Source organism: Pseudopipra pipra, chromosome 26 (genome assembly GCF_036250125.1).
Source record: "Pseudopipra pipra isolate bDixPip1 chromosome 26, bDixPip1.hap1, whole genome shotgun sequence".
Classification (NCBI taxonomy): Eukaryota; Metazoa; Chordata; class Aves; order Passeriformes; family Pipridae; genus Pseudopipra; species Pseudopipra pipra.
In genome coordinates, this window is record NC_087574.1 from 3,637,991 (window position 1) to 3,658,357 (window position 20,367).

Genomic DNA, 20,367 nt, shown 5'->3' on the forward strand with positions numbered 1-20,367 from the left:
TTCAACAAGCTTGTAGAGGAGTCAGAGTCTTACAATTAATCCTGAAAATGTCTTATTTCAGGAAATACACCAGCACTGCTGCTACAGCAACTACAAAGGGTTGTCCCTTGTTGTGTCACAGGAAAAATGGTAAATGAGAGACCAACAATGATCACGTTCTGTGAAAAGACAGGGATGCTGTTCAAACTACTCCATCTGCTGCTCAAGATTCCTCCAGACATTACTGTCAGTTTTAACCTTAATGCATTCTGTAAATGTCTGGAAATATATGATATATGGAGTCTGCAACCATTGGAAATCAGCCTTGTGTGTGCTGCTTCCCTAAAAGACCAGAAAGGAAGCAGTCGTGTCCTGATGGTGTGTTATTACTGAGACCTAAGGACTGCACACATCCTGAAGACTTGGGTTTGTTCCTTTTTCATGGCTTTGGTTTAATTTTTTAGTCTCCATTTGTCGTGGCTCAACCCCAGCCAGCAACTCAGCCCCACACAGCCACTTGCTCACTTCCCCCCTCCCTGTGTGACAGCAAGAGAATCCAAAGGGTAAAAGTGAAAAATCTCATGGGTTGAGACAAAGACAGTTTAATAGGGAAAGCAAAAGACAGATGTGCAAATGAAGCAAAACAAGCTATAAAATAGAAGGATTTCATTAGCATGGAACTCCTTTCATGTGAAAATTTTGTCCAAATATAAATTTATTTTTTTTTAGCAGAAAAATCATTTCTATTCTGCTAATCTCTATCAAAATAGGCAGAGGAAGGAAAGGGGAGAAAGAAAAATTGTTGCAGTCCCAGGAGTGGTGGTTATAAAAGCTCTCCATGGGTTCCTGTGCTTCTTGTTGAACACAATCTTGCTCACACACACCTTCACTTGCCAGATAAGTGACAGTGTATCAACCCTTCACCTTCCTGTTCCCTAAGAGCATTTTTGCACACTATTCTGCAGGGATATGAGCCCAAAACATATAAAGCTTCTTAGGGAAAAGAATAACCAATACAGGGGAGGTGCAAAATGCTGTATAAATGCGGGGATGACTGACAATGCAAAAACCAGCCTACACAGAATCATCTCTGCTCTACCTCAGAGCCTTCATCTGAAGGCACATGATGAAAGAGCAGAAGAATATTGGACTGAGTCACCCCCTATCCTCAGTGGAAGCCCAGAGAGCTCCAGTTCCAGCCCAGGAAACACTAGGAATGTACCTTTGTCCTTATAAATCTTTCTGACTGGCTCTCCTCTGTGAGACTGTCAGTGGCTGGAGTGTGGCAATCACTGCATTTGGCAGAGCTCTTTGCTACCTGCAGTTTAACTCCCGAGCAAGCAGACTGCAATAACACAGGATATTTACTCAGCTGTGCTCCTCCTGTGTATCCTGGGGAGAAAAGGTATGTTCTGGCCTCTTTAATCACTCCATTCTTCGCTGGAGTAAACAAGAGGAGCCACGGGGGGTTGTCTTTGCTTGTGAGGTTCTGCTACACACGGGGTTTGCTGCATGAGACACCTTCACTAACAGAGCCCAAAGTTCCATCACTGGAAGGAGGGGGAGATGAGCTGGGGTGAGTACAGATGGCAGGAGGAATGCAAAAAAGGACTGAATAATAGTCCCAACAATTCCTTTCCATCCCTACTGACAGACCAAGCAGCATCTTCACTGGTACACCCTGTGCTGCACCCGAGGTGGGACAGGACAGGGATTGAAAAGGATCAGTGGAGTGAAAGTTCCAAGCAAGGCAGTGCTCTGCTGTGTCACTGATGTTCCACACACAGCTTTGCCAGGCCCTGTGCCCCAGCACCTCAGCAGCTTTCAGAAGGGGCCATTGCAGCCTCTTATAGTAAAAGGAAGTGCTCTGAACAGGAGAAAAGTGCTGCGATAACCTGAACAGGCAGCAAAGTTCCCTAAGAAGTATCTGGCCAATACATTACCACGAATTTACACTGAAAACTCTGACAAGTGGAATTGGTAGGTGCTTTAAAACATTGTCAGAGTTGGCTGGGAAATTATTGGTTGTTTTTTTACTTGTGAACAAGTCCTGAAATGCTCTAACACTGACAATTATTATGAGGAAAAATAAAGGCTTATTTCAAAAATCTGTATTATTGTTTTTAATTTTGGGCTGCTGTGAAACTTCAGTTTCCAATTTTAATTTCAATTGAGTTCAGAGCTGAGGATTTTTGCACTGTTGCTGCCCTCTACACAGGAGATACATACAGCAGGGGGAATGGGATCTGCTGGGCAGGGAGAGGTGCAGGAGTGCAGGATGTGCCCTTTGAGGCTGTTTCTCTGCATCTACTGCTCAGGAACCTCATCATCCCTGCACTACAGAGTGTGCAGAGCTCCCATCTCCAGGGAGGGCAGCACATCTGGGCCAGTGGCATGTAAGGTACTGAAACATGAAAGGACAAGTGGGGTTAGTTGGGCCGTATAAATATATCTACAGTCAGGAAAAGAAGACACTACTTACTTCTTGAGAACAGAGAGTGGACTATTCTGTGAGGCACAACTATGTGACTTGAAATGGCTTTTAAAAAGTGAATTTAAAATTAATTTCGTATCTAACACGTATTATGTCTGTCTGTCTTTAAGTTTTCAGTATGACATACACCAATTTGTCTGGCACAGCATCATGAGCCCCACCCCAGCAAGGGCTCCATTCAGAAAATGTCCAGTGCTCCAAATGGATGAGTCACTTCTTCTCCTCACTAAGCACCAAGTTCTCCAAGTGTTGGCCAAACACCAGGACTAAACAGCTTTTAAAGAAAACAAAGTAAAATTCTGATAAAGTAGGATCCTCTTTTCAGACTTCCAGAATCTGAATTTTTAACATGATTACTACAGGAAGAAATATCTCAGGTCCTGCAGCTCTATGACCTTCCAGTCCCAAGGCAGGTTCTTTAGAAAACACGTTTCCTCAAACTGTAATTCCATGAATTTTTATTACCCCTTTTAAAAAGAGCAGAAGTTCCACGTTTTCCGCACAGTCTCCCAGTGTTCACAAGCTTTCTCCCCCCATCCCTTTCCTGCTTACATGTAATAAAAGTCAGAGGTAGCAAGTGAAGATAAAAGCAAAAGGGGCTAAGTGTCCCAGGGGGCAGATTTGCTGTATTACTTCCAATACTTTTCAAATTGAAAATGTGGAAACACATTTGACTCATGCTTCTATTTCTACACGGCTGTTCTTTGCTTCTCAACTGTGATTCATGTGCAAGAATGAAGTCTATATTGATTGATCAAGATCTAGCTCTGGATAACTAATCTTCCTAGATACTAGACTTATTTTACATCACTGAATTTCTCTTAATTTTTATGTAATGAATGTGGATGGCAGATGACCTAGCATTTTCAAAAAATATTTTACAAAGTAATTGAACCAAATTAATCCTACCTGGAATTTAATGCATAGCATATTCTATGTTATCTGATTTTCAGGAGGTCTGCATTAATAATTTCTTTCAAAATGCTTTTTCTCATTTTGTTGTAATTTAATTATGTCCCCATGACTGTTGGATCCCTGTTTAGCTTCTCAGGAAATTACTCTGATATGTCAGAAGAGGCAAGGTAGAGAGTCTCCCTTTTGTCTTCTGGTCTTAACAATTAATCACAACTGTCTAAAGACAGCAGAAAGCTGATTTTCAGACCGAAAAAAAAAAGAATTCTATGAAAAATTGATTAAATTTTTCCCCCAAATTTGGTTGGGTGTATATTTTGAATTTGAGTGCCAGAAAACCCATTCCTTCATAATGCACTCCCGGGTCCATCAAGTTCATCTTCTGTGCTGTCCCGGGCTCAGGATGCCACTCCAAGGGTTCTAAATGTACAAAAAAGCTGAGTGATAATTCCAGGCGGGGGGAAAATGAGTTCAAAGTGTTGCAGGATGAGTCTGTCTCTGGAGTACTGACTCCCACCATCACCACCCGCACTGCTGGATACTCTGCAACTCTGCTGAGAACTTCTCGGCTGAGCCTGAACTCTCCCGCCGCATCCCCGACTCTCCCGCCGCATTCCCGGTGCTCCCGCCGCATTCCCGCCCGGATCATCCTCCTTTCCCGGTTCGCCCCCTGCTGGGTCTCGCCGGGGATGCCCTTTCTGGCACGGCGGCAGCTGGAGGGTTAAAAATCTGCTCCGAGTTTTGTGGCTTCTTTCCAAAAGGTTTCAGTTAACACCAAAGGTCTCCTTAAAGCTCCCTCACTTTAATAGATTTTTCCCATCGAGTTCTCACTTTATAGACTATCATTTCCTTTTCTGCAGGGGAGCTATTTTCTGGGTCACTGATCCAACCAACTTAAAAGGGATTTCATTGATTAGATTTTATGGGTGGTTACTTCAACCATAATGTCACAAGTTGCTCGTACCTGTTAACAGCTGTGAGTCTTGCTTTGGTACCCTGTCTCTGGACACCTACAAGTGAAGGCAGGTTCCCCTCTCCTGCCTTGATTGAGTGTTTGTTAATTACTAACACATTCTTCATCCTGTTACTGCCTCAGCTGCTTTTGTCCTTTTACATTTCAGTGCCCCAGATCAGCTGCATGGCGAAGTGTTACTGATAAAATCCCGTTTGTGACATGTGACACCTTATTCCCTTCCTGTCTCTGTGTCCTGCAGTCACACAAATATCCCACAAATACCTGAAGCACTGCACACCAGCCAGCATCAACAGGAACAGACAAAGCCAGGAGATCACCACTTTCGAGGCAAAACTGAGCAGAGTCTTTTAAAGCAGAATTTTAATTTATTTTAATTTTTTTTATTTAAGTGAAAAATGAGGAATAGAGTAAATAAAGGGAAAGAGAGCAAGGCTTGCAGGCAGTGGACTTGCAAGCAGGATTCCTGCACGTCAGTGCTTGCCTCATTGCCTTTCTCAGTCCCAGGGACAGACTGGGGAGCTGCCTATGTGCACAGAATGCTCCTGATCTGCTCTGGAGGATGATCTCTAGGACACCATGGTAGTTTAGTTTTTGGGACTTGTTTCTGAGCTTCATGACAGTGCAGGGCAGGACCCCAGTGAAAGTACAAGCCATGCTAAATAAGCAGAAGAGGTGAAACTACTTGTACAGAGTATAAAATCTATGAGCACCAGCAAGTGCAGAGTCATCTTCACAGATTTTAAGAAACTGATTCTTAAGAGCAACAATGGAAGTGATTTGTGACTTACTACTTCCAGTTTAATTTCCTTTCCTCTGATACAGTTGCTTTCCTGGCCAGAAAATATTTGCTCCTCTTTGTGCTAAACAAAGTGCAATGTGCTTAAAAGAAAGGATCTCATTTTCTTCCAGCTTCTTTCAGAAAACACCCGACTGACAGCCCAGGAGGGTTTGCAGATTCGTGAGTACTCTCAGAAAGGAAGGGGATGGCAGTGGCAGGGCTGGTACAAAACTGCATGGCTCCACTGCCAGTGCCAGTGGAGCAACCTCTCTGCTTCTCCCATTTCCAGAATCCAATTCTGAAGCACTTTTGCTTCCTACATCACTGTCACGAGGAGCACTAAACATGATCTTGCAGCATCAAGCCTTGGAAGCTGAAGTACAGAGAAATTCCCTGTCATTCCCTTCATGTCCCTTCACAGGACACAAGGAAAATTAATTGAGGGTAACAGTCTCATTCCCTTTTCCCTAGAAGACATGGCCCATTCTCTGCACTTCATCTCCATACATCCTGTGCAGAGATTCCTCTATTTGCTCTTACAACTGCCCTGGTACATTATAGCAATATGACCATCAATTAACAGCACACTCTATCACAATAAAGAAGCCACCCAACCTTATATAACTCTTTTTAATTGTTTTCTTACATTATAGCATTTTGCTAAACTTATTCTGCCATAATTCACATAATTTAATTTCTCAAAGTGCTAATAATTTAATTGCTTCCTTCCTGCAGACAGAGTGCCTGAACTGCCTTCTCTCATTCAGAACATTATAAAAAGTGGCTGTCATGAATACTTAAAAGGGGTATTTTATTCACAAGACCTTACACCAAATCGCTCTCTCCAGAGTCTGTGTTGTGTTTCAGGCAGCCACAAGGTGCAGGAAACCTACCCAGACACTCCCTTGCATCCTGGGACACTATCTTCAGTAAGTTTGGATTTGCATTTAACCACATGTACAGTGTTTGGGGATGTGGGAGCAGCTGCTGGATGTAAACTTCCTGACAGTTCTGCACGTGTCATTCTGCTCCCACTGACATGTCAGAGCTGTGTGTCAGCCAGGTTTCCTGGCACAGTGGGGAGCTGTAGCCTACCAGCAGAAAAATCAAAACTGTGTATTGGCCAGGTACTTAAACATCACAGACACCCCTTCCCAAAGCAGTACAGCAAACTGGGGGTGTGAGCTATAGCAAAAACATCAAAAATGTACGGGTTCCATTTAGCCTTAGGGATGACTTTCCCCTTGTCTTCCTTTAGTCTTGACTACCTATTTCTCTTCCAGGAGATGACATTCCATGAACAATTATTGTATCGTCACCAGGTCTCACCTGTCACTGATATATTTGGCAGGAAGAAATAGGATTGATAAATGTTAAATATCATCTTGGAACTTTAAAGGAGAAATTTGGGGGGAAAAAAAAAAACAACCAGGATGCACGCACATGACCCAGGAGACAGAGCCTGGCAGGTGGAAAAGCAAAACCACTTTTTTCAGTGTGCAAATGCCAGGACTGGAATTTTTTTTTTTTTTTTTTAATGTTCTTGTCCTTTAACACTGGTATGAGTAAAACTGATTTTGGCAGCCAGGGCTTTAGTTATTCTTTCTCCAGTTCCATGAGTGAGATTTTTTTTCCAGTCCTTGTCGAAGCTTCCCCGGAACAGAACTGGACATACCTGAAGAGTGTTTGAAAATGACTGCAGCGTGCGTGAGAAGGGGCAGGGCCGCCAAGGGAGCCCGAGAGTGCGGGCTGAGCAACTCCTGCGCTCGCAGCAGGCCCGGGGAGCGCCCGTGCGGCCGCTATGAATGAACTTCGGGAGATTTTTCCTTTTTTTATGAATGGGAGCTCCGCGAGGGGGAGTGAATGGCAGAGCTCTGCGATGTGATTGGTCGCCTAGGGTGAAGCTCCTCCCACTCCTCAGCGGGCGAGGGCCGGAGCGAGCTGGGATTGGCGGGCGTGCCCCGACACGGAGCTCCATTCACAAATTCGGTGAGACAAAGGAGCGGCGAGCGGGGCCCGTGCGAGCGGGGCCAATGGGCGGCCGCCCCCGGGCCCACGGAGGGCTGAGCGCGGGGCGGGGCCGCTCGGGGCTCCGCGGGGGCTGAGGGACCGCGGGGGAACCCACCGGACCCGACCCGACCCGACCCGACCCGACCCGATCCACCGGGCGGGGCTTCTGTCCCGGGGCTGGCGGGCTCGGTCCCGACTCGCATCCCAAGTTTCGGCAACTGCGCCTCTCACGGGCGGCGGGAGAGCCCGGGAGCGGCCGATCGCGGTCCCGCCGCGGCTGCGGAGCGCGGCCGGTGCGGACCCCCCCGAACGGGCCGGCCCGCCGCCCCCTGTGCTTTCCCCCGAGGAGCGCGGGCAGTGCCCGGGCAGGATGAAGGGGTACCTGGACCAGCAGGTGCCGTTCACGTTCCCGCAGGTGAGTGGCGGCTTCGCCGGGCTGGGGTTCCGCGCTGGGCTCCGCTCCGGACTCCGCGCTGATCTGCTCCTCCCGCAGCAGCCCCCGGGCCAGGCGGTGTCCGGCGGCGGAGCTGCGCAGGGCGCTGGGAAGATTCCCGGTGAGCCGGGGGTGCCGCCGGCGCAGGACTCGGAAGGTGAGAGGGTCTGAGGGTGGAGGGAGGGATGGAGATGGTGGAGGCGTCTGGGCAGCGACCGGGTCCTCCCCCTGCGCCTCCGTCCCCACCTCCTCGTTCCGCCGGCACCGCCGGGGCCGGAGCAGCCCCTTGTCCCTCCCCGGTGCTCCGCTGAGAACCCTTTCCCTTCTCCTGCAGAGCTCTTCCAGGACTTGAGCCAGCTCCAGGAGACCTGGCTGACCGAAGGTAGGCTCCTTCCCTTTGCTCTGTTTGGTTTCGCTCGGCTTTAAGTTGTTTGTCTTGCGAGGTTTGTCCTGCTCCTTTGCTGTGTTTGCCTGGCTCCAAACAAAAGTGGTTTTTTCGGGCTTGCCAACCTCTGGCTTGAGTAAATGAAGACGCTGAATGACACCATTGTGCTGGGCATTTGCTTATGAATGGAACTTGGCTGCTGGCCCGCTTTCCTGGGTACAATTTTCGTTTTAGGCTATTTGTAACTGGTTCGATTTTATGCTAATTTGTCACTTATCTTTGTTGTTTGCCAGAACGTCGGCATTTTCTTAAACAATAAAGTATTCTTTTAATTTGGGGAACAAAATGTTTCTCTCTCTTTTTTGTTTGTTTGTTTGTTTTTTGGTTTAGTTTTTTTTAATAATACTTTGTGGGGAACTTCCTGGAATTAGCACTTTTCAGTTTGGTGTCTAAATTGTTTTGCCTTTGAACCTCAAGGAAGACTTCGAATTCCAGGGAGTCCCATTAATTCTAAATGAAACTAGTTTTAAACAGAGTAGTGAACTTACTCAATTCCAGTACTAGAGATGATCCGTTCCCTAGAAAAAGAGAAAGAGGTGATCTGCTTTTATACCAGATTGGAAAACCTTATTGAATGGGTTTGGGATAGAGGCAGAGGTCTTTTTTTTATTATTATTTTATTTATTTTGCATAGCCCATAGCATGTGGTCAGAGTCCAAGTGAAATCCTTGAGAAATTCAATATGTGCTTTAATAATCTAGCTTATGATTTCAGACCACATATAGGGGAACTGGTTTCTCCCACGGTGACTCCCATTTCCAGACTTTTTAACAAGAAAAGTGACTCTCTAAAGCAAACTATTTTTGTTTTTCTGTATTCACCTGTATGCCAAAACATTTTCCTGAATGGTGAAAATATTTTTAATAATGTCTTTTGCATGTCTCCATGTTAGCATTTGTTCATGAGATGAAGGCAATAGATCACTTAAGAGTATCTTCCTAAACAATGCAGAAGAAAAAGCAAAAATATGAAATATGTTATTTATTCTCTTCCACATTTAGTTAAAAAATTCAGCTTTTTTTTTTCCATAGTTCTTGGCGTTGTCTATTGTTAATTTTGAAATAAAAGAGAAACAAACCTAGGAAGGAAGCAAACTGGAAATGAGCAATCAGGCTAAAAGGTTGATGAATTTAAACCACATATACATCTGTGTATGTGTGTATATGCGTCACTATATATATTGTGTGATTTCAGTCATAGGGATCTCTCTTTTTTATCTTTTTAGAGTATTTTTAATAGTGTCAATTAACACCTGACTTCTCATTTCAAAGAATAATTCTACATATGGGTGACTCTTGAAAGAAACATATGCTGAAAAATCCCAGGCCTTCTTACCAAAAATCTAAAGTTTTCCTCTGCACCATTTCTAACAGAATCTGGTGGACTGCACTGGGGTGAAGCTGGCAGTTGCTAACTGTGCTAACTGTGTGGAAGTAGTTTCGAGCCAAATAATTTATAAAAGTGCTTCAGCATTCAGAGAAACAAAAAAAAAAAAATCATCCTTGAAGAAAAGTGGCAGAGGCAGGTCCCTGTGCTGGCTGAGAGGTGGAGATCCACATCTCTGGGTGTCCTTGGGCAGAACACAAGCCCTTGTGCTCTGGCTCTTGAAAGCAGGGTGGGAAATGGGGGACCTGTGTTGATGCCTGAGTGACTGAAACAAGACTTTGAAATATAGGTGCTGGTTTGGGGAGAACAAGAAAACCTCTGTCTGTATTGCAACTGTAGGAAGTAGATTATGAACATAAAAATTGAAATTTTCTTCCGGCAACTTTCACTTTAGCCTTCCTAGTACAAGTCTGTAGCTGCCTGCAAACATCCCTGCCCAGCAGTGAGGCTGTGTGCTCTCATTTCAGCCTTGCCCTTCATTTCACATCTCCTCTGTGGCCTATTGCTTTCAGCATGTAATTCTCTTAATGAGATCCTCAGCAGTGCCACAGAGCCTCAGGGACACAGGCTGCAAAACCCAAACTCGGCTCATACAATGTGATCCTGGTCATTTCTCCTATTTCAATGTTGCTTTTTAAAGACAATTCATAGAATGAATTTTCTAGGGTTTTTTTCCTCTGTTCCCCACATTTTATTGTTTATAGTTCCAGTTTGTTGTCATACAGGTCAGTGTGAAGAGCTTGGTTAGTTCCATTCTGATTCTCTGCCTGTTGGTGTAGTGTTATCCCCTGAGGTTTATTTTTGGCATGTCTTGTCTAGGTTAGCTTCAAGTGACTGAGATTAGTGGGCTTCCATTCCTTATGTCCCTTAACTTTGACTATATCACATTTGCTTCAGAGCAAAGTTTTGCTCTAGAGGGAGTGCAATCTGTTGTCCACTCTGCAATAAGAGAAATTGCAGGTTTGTCTGTTATACACTGGCAGCAGCATTTCTTTCAGCAATAGAAACAGACTTTATCAAATAACAATCTGCTGCAAGCTCTCCCTTCCCTGCACTAGAAGGGATGTAAAAGTAATTGTTAGGAGTAATAAAATATTCTAACACAGTATGTGCTGTGGTTAAGGTTCTCTCCCCGCAGTTCCTCCCAGGACATACCACTATTCATTAATCCCAAAGGGAAACTCTCCTTAGTCACTAAAGCCATCCCAGCAGAAAGCTCAGTTCTTTCCTGCATAGACTTATTTCTGCTGTACTGTTAATTATACTGTACAAAGTGCCAAAACTAATTCTTCATCTCTCTCTCTCTCTCTCTGTCTCTCTGTCTCTCTCTCTCTCTCTCTCTCTCTGTCTCTCTGTCTCTCCTGACAGCTCAGGTTCCAGACAGTGATGAGCAGTTTGTGCCTGACTTTCACTCAGAAAACTGTAAGTAGCACGGGGAAGATCACATGTCTCAGGGGAGAAGGGCAAACTCAAATTTTGGTGCCTTTCCCGTGCTGATACCTCTCCTCTCTGTCCAGAGCAGTTTCCCCAGTGAAAACTGAAATGAACACTTTTACTGGTTGCTCTTGTTTACCTCCTTTCCCTGGACTTGGCCCTGCAGCACAGCTGGGCTTGGTCTCTGAGTCATATATCTCATTTCTTCCTCTTTTTGACCCGGAACTGAGGATGGGCCCGTGTTTCACTCTGAGTGAATTCATGAGTCAGTTGTAATGTAATAGCCTGTTCCAGCTATAAGGGTCTGGAAAGCATTGGCTGCTCCTAACACATCCAGCTTCTTGAAATTTCCACAGAGGTCAGTGCACTGGAGAGAGAACTTATTTTTTTTACCCCCGAGACTCAGCTGACCAATCAGCATTTTCAGATGGATTGTATATATCTGTTTGCTTCACACATTGAAAAGGGTTGCTACAGACAGGGAAATGGGTGCCCCACACACAGAAAGACTCTCTTCTCTTCTGGCCCTTCCCTAGGCCTGGAGTGTTTGCACAGATGCAGGAGTGTCATGCTCAGAATACTGAATCCATCCCAGGTGTGGAGAGACCGCTGGGTCAGCACACTCAGCCCTCTCTCAACCTGGACAGTGCCCAGAGCTGTTTGTGAACAGGTCCCTCTGCTCTGACTGACGGCAGCCACAGGATCAACCACAGGAGCCAGTTGTGCCTGAGGAGCAGTAGGAGCCAGAAACAACAGGAGGCTCTGTGATCTTGTGGATTTATGCAATATATATAGTAGTATTTTCCCACAGAAAGCCTTAAACTTTTGTAATCGTTGTGTCTACAAAAACCTTACATTTATTTTCCTGTAGGACAAACTGTACTATCAGGACATCTTCAATGTGTCATCATATTAGTGTATTACAATTTAATGCAGTGCTACATAATAATACTACTCACAAGACATGGTTCCCAGGTATGGCAAAGAAAGACCACTTTGCATGATGCAAATCAAAAGTTCACTTTTATGTTCTGAAAAATAATGTGCAAGCTACACCTTATAACAGAAAATGTCTGTCCCAGCCCTGAATAGCTTAGGACATACCCACTCTAAATCCTTTTCAAAGTGCTCTGGATCATCACAGAGTATGTTAACACTACCTTAGATTTGCTCTTTTAAGGCTGATGTGTCATACACACTTCACTAAATCCAGGGCAGTGCTCAGGGAAGTCCAGTGAGCAGCTGTGCATGTTGGTGTTTTGTTTCTTTCAGAGCCACCTGAACAAGGACAAGGTGGTGGCATCTCCACTGACAATTCACTGGCAGATAATCATAGCTGCCTATAAAGGAGAAAAGTGTCAACTTGATCTTTCCTTTCCCTCCCACAGTAGCTTTTCACAGTCCTCCTGCTCAGATCAAAAAGGAGCCACAGAGCCCCTCGGAAGCCCCCTTGTCCTGCAGCCACGAGCAGCCCTTCCAGCAGCACAGTGAGCAGTGCCTTTACACCAGGTAACGTGGCTTACACAGGGGAGAGGCAGGAGCTGGTCTGAAACAAAGTGCTACTGCATTATCTAATAGTGGAGTGTGTGACAACAGCCCTGCCTGTGTGCTCAGTCCAGACCCAAGGGTGGGTCAGCTCAGACAGCCAGTCGCTGCTCTGGGCAGCTCAGAGCTGAGCAGGGTGGGTCTGGGCTTGCCTCTTTTTTCTTCTCCCTAGTGCTGTTCCTCGTCTGTCTTCATGCTGAGCACAATCTTGACATCTACCACATGCCTCTCCCCCTTGCCTTCCAAAATCTGTCCCACACCACTGCCCATAGTGCCAAGCCCTTGCCTGAGCTCTAGTGTGGCTTCTTCAGCACAGACACCTTCCCTGGTTTTCTACCTGAAGGGTTGTTGCTGTTGTGTGTGGGGTCAACTAACAATCAGAGAGCAGGGTGTTTATGCTGGGATTTTGTCAGCCTAGGTGGCTGCACAGAGGGACAGCATGTTTGCCTTTGATATACTGTTCCCAGGTGCTGCCACAAGTCCTTCTAGGAGAGCTGTAATGCTCCAATATCTGTTTGACTGTTGCAGTGCCTATGATCAACCCAGACGAGTCGGAATCAAGTCCCCCAGTCCAGGAATCCTGACACAGTCACCACTCCAACAGTTCCCTAGACAGGACAGGAGCTTCCCAAGCCCTGTGGGGCCACCCCACTCCACATCCAGCTGTGGATACCTCAATGAAAACAGGTGAGTTACTGCCAGGAGGAGGCAGCCACTGGCAAGAAGGATTGCCCTCCTGGGTGGTTCAGGGAGGAAGGGCTGCAGCATCCAGATGGAAGTGCTCTGTTTACAGTGAGCACAGGATCCCCTCCCATGGGATCCACTGCTGCTGCCTAGGGTTCCAAGTCCATAACCCTACCCCTGCTAGATTCTGTGAATGATGGGCTGTACAGCAGCTACCCTTGGAAACACCCTTCACCGGGGTCCCTTCTTCCCCCAGCTGTGAGTGAGCTCCTACAGCCCTAGTAAGAGACTGAGGAAGTTCCTGTCCCTCAACCAGCCCCCCACCAGGGCTGAAACCAGGGGGGCCAAGAAAGCAGCCATCTCATGTCCTCTCCCTTCTTCCAGCTCTGCATATCAGCCACCTGTGGAGATGTGCCATTCCTTCCCCTCCTCCCAAGGCGTGGCCCAGGAAGACCCCATTGCCTACCAGTGCCAGATGCCCAAGCCCTGCCTCCAGTACCCTCATCAGGGCTTCAAACAGGAGCACCACGACCCACGATACGAGCAAGAAAGCCAGGCAGGCAGCAGCCACCAGTACCCAGCAGCTGTGGTGGTGAAGCAGGAGCAGGTGGACTACATGTACGACTCAGGTGGGCAGAGCGAGCTCTTTCTGACTGCAGAAACCAGGCATCAGTGGGAGTGAGCAACTCCTGGGTGAACATCCATCACTGGTGATCTTTGGGCTTTGAAATAGTTCTTCAGGAGCGTGTTGGTCTGGGAAACTGGCCTGGGTAACTGGTTATGTGGTGGGAAACTTAAACAGTTCTGTCTGTTCGCTGCATCCAAGATAAAGCTGGGACATTCACCTTCCATGCATGTTCTGAGAAAGACCTTCTGGTAGATAGTTGGAAGCTTTAGTAAGACAGGAGGTAGAAGGTGATGTTAAATTCATTCAAACTAGATTAAAGTATGCTTTCTTTTTTTTCCCCCAAGGGAATAAGTAGCCAGTGGGGAGACTCTCAAAATTCACAGTGAGCCCATTCACACCATCAGTGCCATTGTACTGCTTGGTGTCCCTTGGAGTGTCAGCTTCCACCTGCTACTTCCCATAGAAACAGGGCACAGAGAACAGAGATTTCAGGGGATCACAAGAGAAAAAAAGTTTATCATTCCAAAAATAGCTCTCTAGATACCAGGTCCACCAGATGACCCTCTTATTTTTCCACAAGGGATAAATCTTATTTTTTCAGCAGACCTGTCTAAAGACTCACTACCCTGAGATTGCAATAGCCTCTTCCAGAAGGAATGTTACTTCTGGTTTCCTGGTATTTTAATGGACATCTTGAATTGTTTCCTTTAGCAGAAATAAATACATAAATAAAAAGCTCCCGTGAGGGTATAAAAACCACCACTGTGGTGAGGCTGATATTACACTTTCACTGGGTAGTTCTGTGCAGGCAGGGGAAGAAAATGCAAACCCAGAAGAATGCTTTTTGTGAGAGTAGTTTATGATTGTAATAAGACCCACTCTGTCAGCTCGGAGTACTCTTCCCTCAGCATCAGCAAAATATCTGCTGAAAGCAATGGCTGAACACAGGAGTGTGAGGGAAACATAAGATAAATCTTCCCAAAGCTCCCAGTTACAGCTTCCGTTTCAGCTGGGGACAGAAAATAGATTTGATTCAGAAAACACAAGATACAGAAGACACAAATTGCAGTGCTCAGGCAGCAATACACACTACAGAGATCATGGAAAGACCTTCTGCTTGTTTTTAAACTCAGGCTATTTTTTTCTTTTTGTTTTCTCAATTGTTTGTGAGAATGCCCATCATGATGTGAAAAAGCCGGGGAGACTTGAGACATCTGAAATGACATTTGTGAGACACTGTCTGCAGAAACATTCAGATGCTACTGCTCTGTTTAGATTATCACATGAATGTATGAAAAATGTAATGCCTTCTTACCTGGGAATGGATGTAGTTGTCTTAAACTAAGATGAGGGAGGTGTTATTCAAACTTAGCCCATTGTCCAAGATTTTGAATGAAGAGTGGTGTCGAGGTGACAGGTTAACTATCCCAGCTACTCTGAAGGATGTTGTGTGATAGTGCCACAAAAACTTACTACTGTAATGCACGATTGGAAAGATGATGCAGGTGAAGTTGTAGTTATCTTTCTGACACTAACCCTTTGGGAGGACCCTAAGAGGATGTTGGTCAGAGAGCTGCACTCACCTATCCACCTCTGGAGAGCAAGATCTTTCTGCCACCTGTGTTTTTTAAACAAATGAGTTTGTTAATTGTTCTGTAGATGTTCCTGACTGTGCTTCCATGTACGTAAATGCTGAGAGTTATCCAAGCCATTCAAACACAGAAGACACATTAGGTAAGAAAAGCAGTGACTGACTTCCTTTCCCTGCATGGAATTGCCCTCTGGTGCTGTCCTGGCTGGCTGTGACTGCTGGTGTTGCTTTCTCTTTCAGGCTGCAGCTACGACAAGCAGATGAGGTCCTTTACTGACGATGTCTGTGTTGTTCCAGAAAAATTTGAAGGTTGGAGAAAGGCTCACAGTTTGGGTGTAAGATAGGGTTACCCAGCACCTTTTCTAGCCACTTGACCAGTGTCCACATAGTTCATTAGGCTGTGTTCTTGTGGGTGTGTTAGGTGTGGTTCATATTCAGCTTTTCAGTATCCCAGTTCTTGGGCTTTCTTAGCAGCCAACAGGCCTTCTAGCACAAGTAGCTTAATTGTGAGGTTCATCAGAGCTGCTTTTGATTTTTGCCTGTGAATTGGCCACTCTGTTTCATGTGAACTGAAATATTCCAGGTAAACATTAAACGTGTCTCTTCTTTTTTTTTTTTTTTTTTCCCAATGGTTTTTGCACTGCTATCCTTAGAAACATCTTGTTTGTTCTCAGCAGGAGACATCAAGCAGGAGGCTGGAGGGTACCGGGAAGGACCTCCCTACCAAAGACGGGGATCTCTCCAGCTCTGGCAATTCCTTGTGGCTCTGCTGGATGACCCGACCAATTCCCACTTCATTGCCTGGACTGGCAGAGGGATGGAGTTCAAGCTCATTGAGCCAGAAGAGGTGAAACCATGGAGTTTCTCTACAGGCTGAGGGGAAGCAGCCACCGTTTCTGGGGCTGCAAATTCCCAGGTGTCTTTTCCTCTTTCCTGTGAAGCTTCTGCCTACCAGTGGTACTCTCTAGACCCTGCAGCAAGTCAAGGTTTTTAGAAGAGGTCAAAAACACCTGGGTGACAAATATCAAGTTTAGGGAAGGCTGCTTATATGTAAGTTTAGACTCTCAGCTATGCAGTGAGTCAAATTGCCCATTGCCTTCACTTCCCTAGATACTTGAACCTCAAGCTTGCAGTGACCTGTGCTGTCTTATCTTGCTCTACACATGGAGGTTTGGAGTTTTGAACCCTAATGATTGCAGAAGTCCTCATAAGAAACTGGAAGAAAATATGTCCTAGTCTATATCAAAATGACATTACCAAGGTGTAATTTCTAATGCTGCTATGTTCCAAAAAACACAGTGATGCCTGACAGTATCTAGGAGATGTGTTTATAATATCTGTTCACATCTATTTTCAACTAGAGCTGCATTTAGCACTGTTCTTGCTACATATCTTGCTACATTTTTATGAGCACTTTCAGTGCAGATGAATTGTTTTGGTGGGTTCATATAGGCTTACAACGGATTTCTGAGTCTCACAGACAAAGCTGAAAATCATGTAGGAATAGGAAGGCACGTGGCTCTTCCATTGTGTTCCTTCAGCTCCTGACAAACATGGGACCCTTGAAGAGTAAGTGTAGCATGGGATGAAGCAGCTCTTTAGCACCCTCAGACTTTCAGAGTATTGGAGAGTGAGGAGAAGTGATGACAGCAAACAAGCCCTGTAGGGTCAAGGAGAATTTCTCTTGAGTTCTACTCTTCTTGTTGTAAAGCTGCTAAATTATTGATGAGTCTATTATTTAAATGTTTGTATGTGTTGTGGTGTCACTCCTCAAAAGAGAACCAGCTAGATAATGTTTTTTGCCCTTGGGCTGGGTTCACAGACCTTTCCACACTTTATCCTGCTTTATTCTGCAGGTGGCCAGGCTGTGGGGGATCCAAAAGAACCGTCCAGCCATGAACTATGACAAGCTGAGCCGATCCCTTCGCTACTATTATGAAAAAGGCATCATGCAGAAGGTCAGTTTGCAAAGCAGGAGGAGACTATGACTTTTAAGTGATGCTTCTCTTGTTTGAGACAGGTACAGAATGTCCTTGAGCTAGCCAGGCATCCCAAGCTTTCTCTCCCCACAATCTCTCTTTGCAGCTGTTAAACAGCAAAGCTGGGAAGGAGCCGAATGTAGGCAATGTATGAGAAATAAAACAAAAAGGAATCATGATTTCTTTTTCTGTGTATGTCTGCAGCCAGGAAAGTTGGAAATTATGCAGCTGAAAGGAGATACAATCAGTCTAGACTTGCTTTTGTGAGAGAAAGGCTGCCCGAGGCTTTGTCCTATGTAGGGATGGTCTGTGACAGATCCAGGGCACCAAAGAGATAAGTGGGAGTGCAACTATCACAGTACAGACTGCTCAGGGACTGCTGATGCTGTTGTTACCTGGACAGAGTCTGCTGGCAGCATCCCATTTCCCAGGAGCTGTTCCAGGGGAGATCAGAGCAGCAGGAAGGCAGCACAAGGAGACGTTTACAGCTCTGACGCGATTCCCATGTTTTTGCAAGCCTTGCCAGGCACTGAGGAGCATTGCCCAGTGCTGCCTGTGGGCCTGCAGCATTCACCTCACCTCCTCTCTTCCCTGCAGGTGGCTGGGGAGCGCTACGTGTACAAGTTTGTGTGTGAGCCTGAGGCCTTGTTCTCGCTGGCCTTCCCCGACAACCAGCGGCCAACGCTGAAGGCAGAGTTCGAGCGGCAGATCAGCGAGGAGGACACGGTGCCTCTTTCCCACCTGGATGAAAATGCCACTTACCTGCCAGACTTTGGGAGCTTCCCTCCACAGCTCTACAGCAAAGGCTACACATACTAGCCCTGGTGACAGCACAGTGCTGTGTATATACGTTCTATACACGGTTGTGTATAGGAGATAGCTGGTTAGTGTTCAATTGGTATCAGCATTTCTTCAGGCCAGCACTAAGCTACGAACACCTGCGTTGGTCAGGACAAGTGTTCAGGTACACATGTGGATAAACCACCTCTCAGCAGACAGGGCTCTTGTGTGCTTGTGATAAGACCCCTCCTGTGTGTCAGGACAGCACATGTTCTTAGCCATGCAGACATCTTCCAAGCAGTGGAGCTACAGCTTCAGCAGCACGTCGGGTAACTGGTGCCTCCAGCCAGATCAAACACGCCTGGTGCAGTCCCTCTCGTTGGGGAGGGAGGGGATGCTGTCCCACTGGGCTTTTTTTCACATATGAGAATGCTACAAGGCTGCTGCTGACTCTATTCCTCCAGTACATGTACTGAACCTTTGTGTAACCTGCCCTCAGCTCTGACCACAGGGACTCACCTCTGAAAGGCCAGTCTTGCCTTCTCAGGATGGCTGCAGGATAGTGGTCACAGATCTTATGCCTCCCTGGGGGAATACTTGTTTTGAATGTGCATGCTCCTGCCTGATCACCTCCTTGCTCATTCTAGGACTTTCAGGCACTCCGAGCAGGGTAGCTGGAAGCACTGGCCAGGATTAGAGCAGTCCTGTAGATGACACACCACCCTTTAGGGGAACTAGAGAGGTGCCTGATTGCCTTGGTCTGGGACACAGGTCAAAGCCAATGCCATGTTCAGTTAGAGGGACTGGGGGAAGCAGCAAGGCCTGAGACACCAGCTCAGCACAGAGTTATGGCTTTTCCAAACTGAACAACTTTTTCAACAAACATCCTCAGGATCTTTCAAGACCTGCCAGGCTCTTGAGTGTGCCCATCCTGGGCTTGGCTAGAAAAATCATCTAAGGCAAGAAAAGAACCTGGTGGAGGTGTGATAAAAACGCTGTACAAAGTAACCTAAACCATACATAGATCTTAATACTGGAATTCAGTCTTAAACTCCACAAACCTTTGCATGTTTGAGGGAAATCCTGATATGTTGAAAAGGCAGCTCCCTCTGCAGCCCCATGGAGGGACTGACAGGTTTTCCACAATAGTGAACATTTATAATGAGTACCACATCCTTATTAAGAGATGTCTTTAATTAGCAGCTCCAACCACGTTCCCAGTTAGACAAGAAGCAGTACAGTGCACCTATACAGAAAAAGCCTGTTTCCTACTGCTTCATAATGATTTTTCAGCTGCTGAATACACAGCATTGCCAATCCTGCCAGCATGGTAGCCTGTAGAGAAAATTCTGCATATTGACTGAAAGCCTGATTTCTCCCAATGACCTTCCCCTGCATGGCTAATGCCAACCCTCCCAGCCTTGTCCCCAAGCAAGAGAGCCATGAAAGGCAGCATTCCCTGCCTGAGGAGAGGCCAGATGCTCAGAGCAGCCTGTTCTGTGTTCTGTGCACTCCAGAGACTTGGTGTTCTGGCAGCTCCTGGCCCTCCTGCCGTGCCCTGTGCCCACCCAGCATCCCAGAAGTGAGGGTGAAGAGGAACCCTTGGATATAAAGCTGCCTTTACTATTTATGAGTGTAAAAATACTATAATTAATAAATTGGTCTACATCTTTGGCCAGTGCAACTTCATTGAGCCCCTGACTGGTCCTCCTTTGCCTCCTGAGCTTGCTTTGCACAGCTCCTTGGCACCAGCTTGCAGCTTTGGGTAGCTGATCCAGAGGGCTCAGGGATGCATGTTTACTTCTGAATCTTGATGGAGTTGAAGAAATGAACACTTTGCTCCCTTGACATGCTCACAACCAGGCCTGAAAGATCACGGTGAAATATGTAACCTCCAGCTGCACCTGGTGTCAGGGGAACAGTTCTCTGCAGCTGCAGAGAACACCACCCACGCTCCACACTGACAGCACACTGGCCCCTGAGCCAAGCTCCACAGTTTTAATTAGCTTTTCCCTGAACTTCAGCTCTGTCTCATGCAGCAGCACTTCCAGGGGAAGAGAGCATGTGCTACATGCAGAGCTGGGAGCAGGACTAGGGAAGTGCAGGGCACACAGCGAGGAGTGTGGCACCCTGTCCCTGCTGCAGAGCCAACCACCCTGCCAGGGCACAGCCACTGATGTGGGCCTCTCTCTACAGGGAGAAGCACTTTCACACCAAGAGAGTGAGGTCCCTTCAAGGGAAGTATTTGTGCCTCCTGGAGGCTGCACCCTGCAGCAGCACTGTTTCTAACAAAGGAAACTGGCAGCTTGCTTT

General features: G+C 46.3%; 1 protein-coding gene across 4 annotated transcripts; it reads left to right on the forward strand.

Annotated features, from left to right (window-relative positions):
* The first annotated feature begins 7,127 nt into the window (after positions 1-7,127).
* ETV4 (ETS variant transcription factor 4) lies at positions 7,128-19,727 on the forward strand. Of its 4 annotated transcripts, none has more exons than XM_064636501.1 (12): positions 7,130-7,564; positions 7,643-7,739; positions 7,917-7,964; positions 10,782-10,835; positions 12,236-12,356; positions 12,921-13,079; positions 13,461-13,705; positions 15,364-15,438; positions 15,536-15,604; positions 15,970-16,142; positions 17,152-17,253; positions 17,872-19,727. In XM_064636501.1, exons 1-12 carry the CDS (start codon positions 7,520-7,522, stop codon positions 18,091-18,093), a joined length of 1,410 nt encoding a protein of 469 aa, XP_064492571.1. In that variant the 5' UTR covers positions 7,130-7,519; the 3' UTR covers positions 18,094-19,727. The 4 variants fall into 4 exon arrangements, with proteins under 4 accessions (XP_064492569.1, XP_064492570.1, XP_064492571.1 ...); XM_064636503.1 differs by having other exon boundaries at positions 7,646-7,739; XM_064636499.1 differs by having other exon boundaries at positions 7,128-7,739.
* The last annotated feature ends 640 nt before the right edge of the window (positions 19,728-20,367 follow it).

What these genes read in the sequence shown, in the direction of transcription:
- ETV4 (XM_064636499.1), top strand. Translation starts at nt 7,520, where the DNA reads ATGAAGGGGTACCTGGACCAGCAGGTGCCGTTCACGTTCCCGCAGGTG. An exon ending in GAGCAGTGCCTTTACACCAG is followed by an intron (nt 12,357 to 12,920) that starts GTAACGTGGCTT and finishes TGACTGTTGCAG; the next exon opens with TGCCTATGATCAACCCAGAC. An exon ending in TGTTCCAGAAAAATTTGAAG is followed by an intron (nt 15,605 to 15,969) that starts GTTGGAGAAAGG and finishes GTTTGTTCTCAG; the next exon opens with CAGGAGACATCAAGCAGGAG.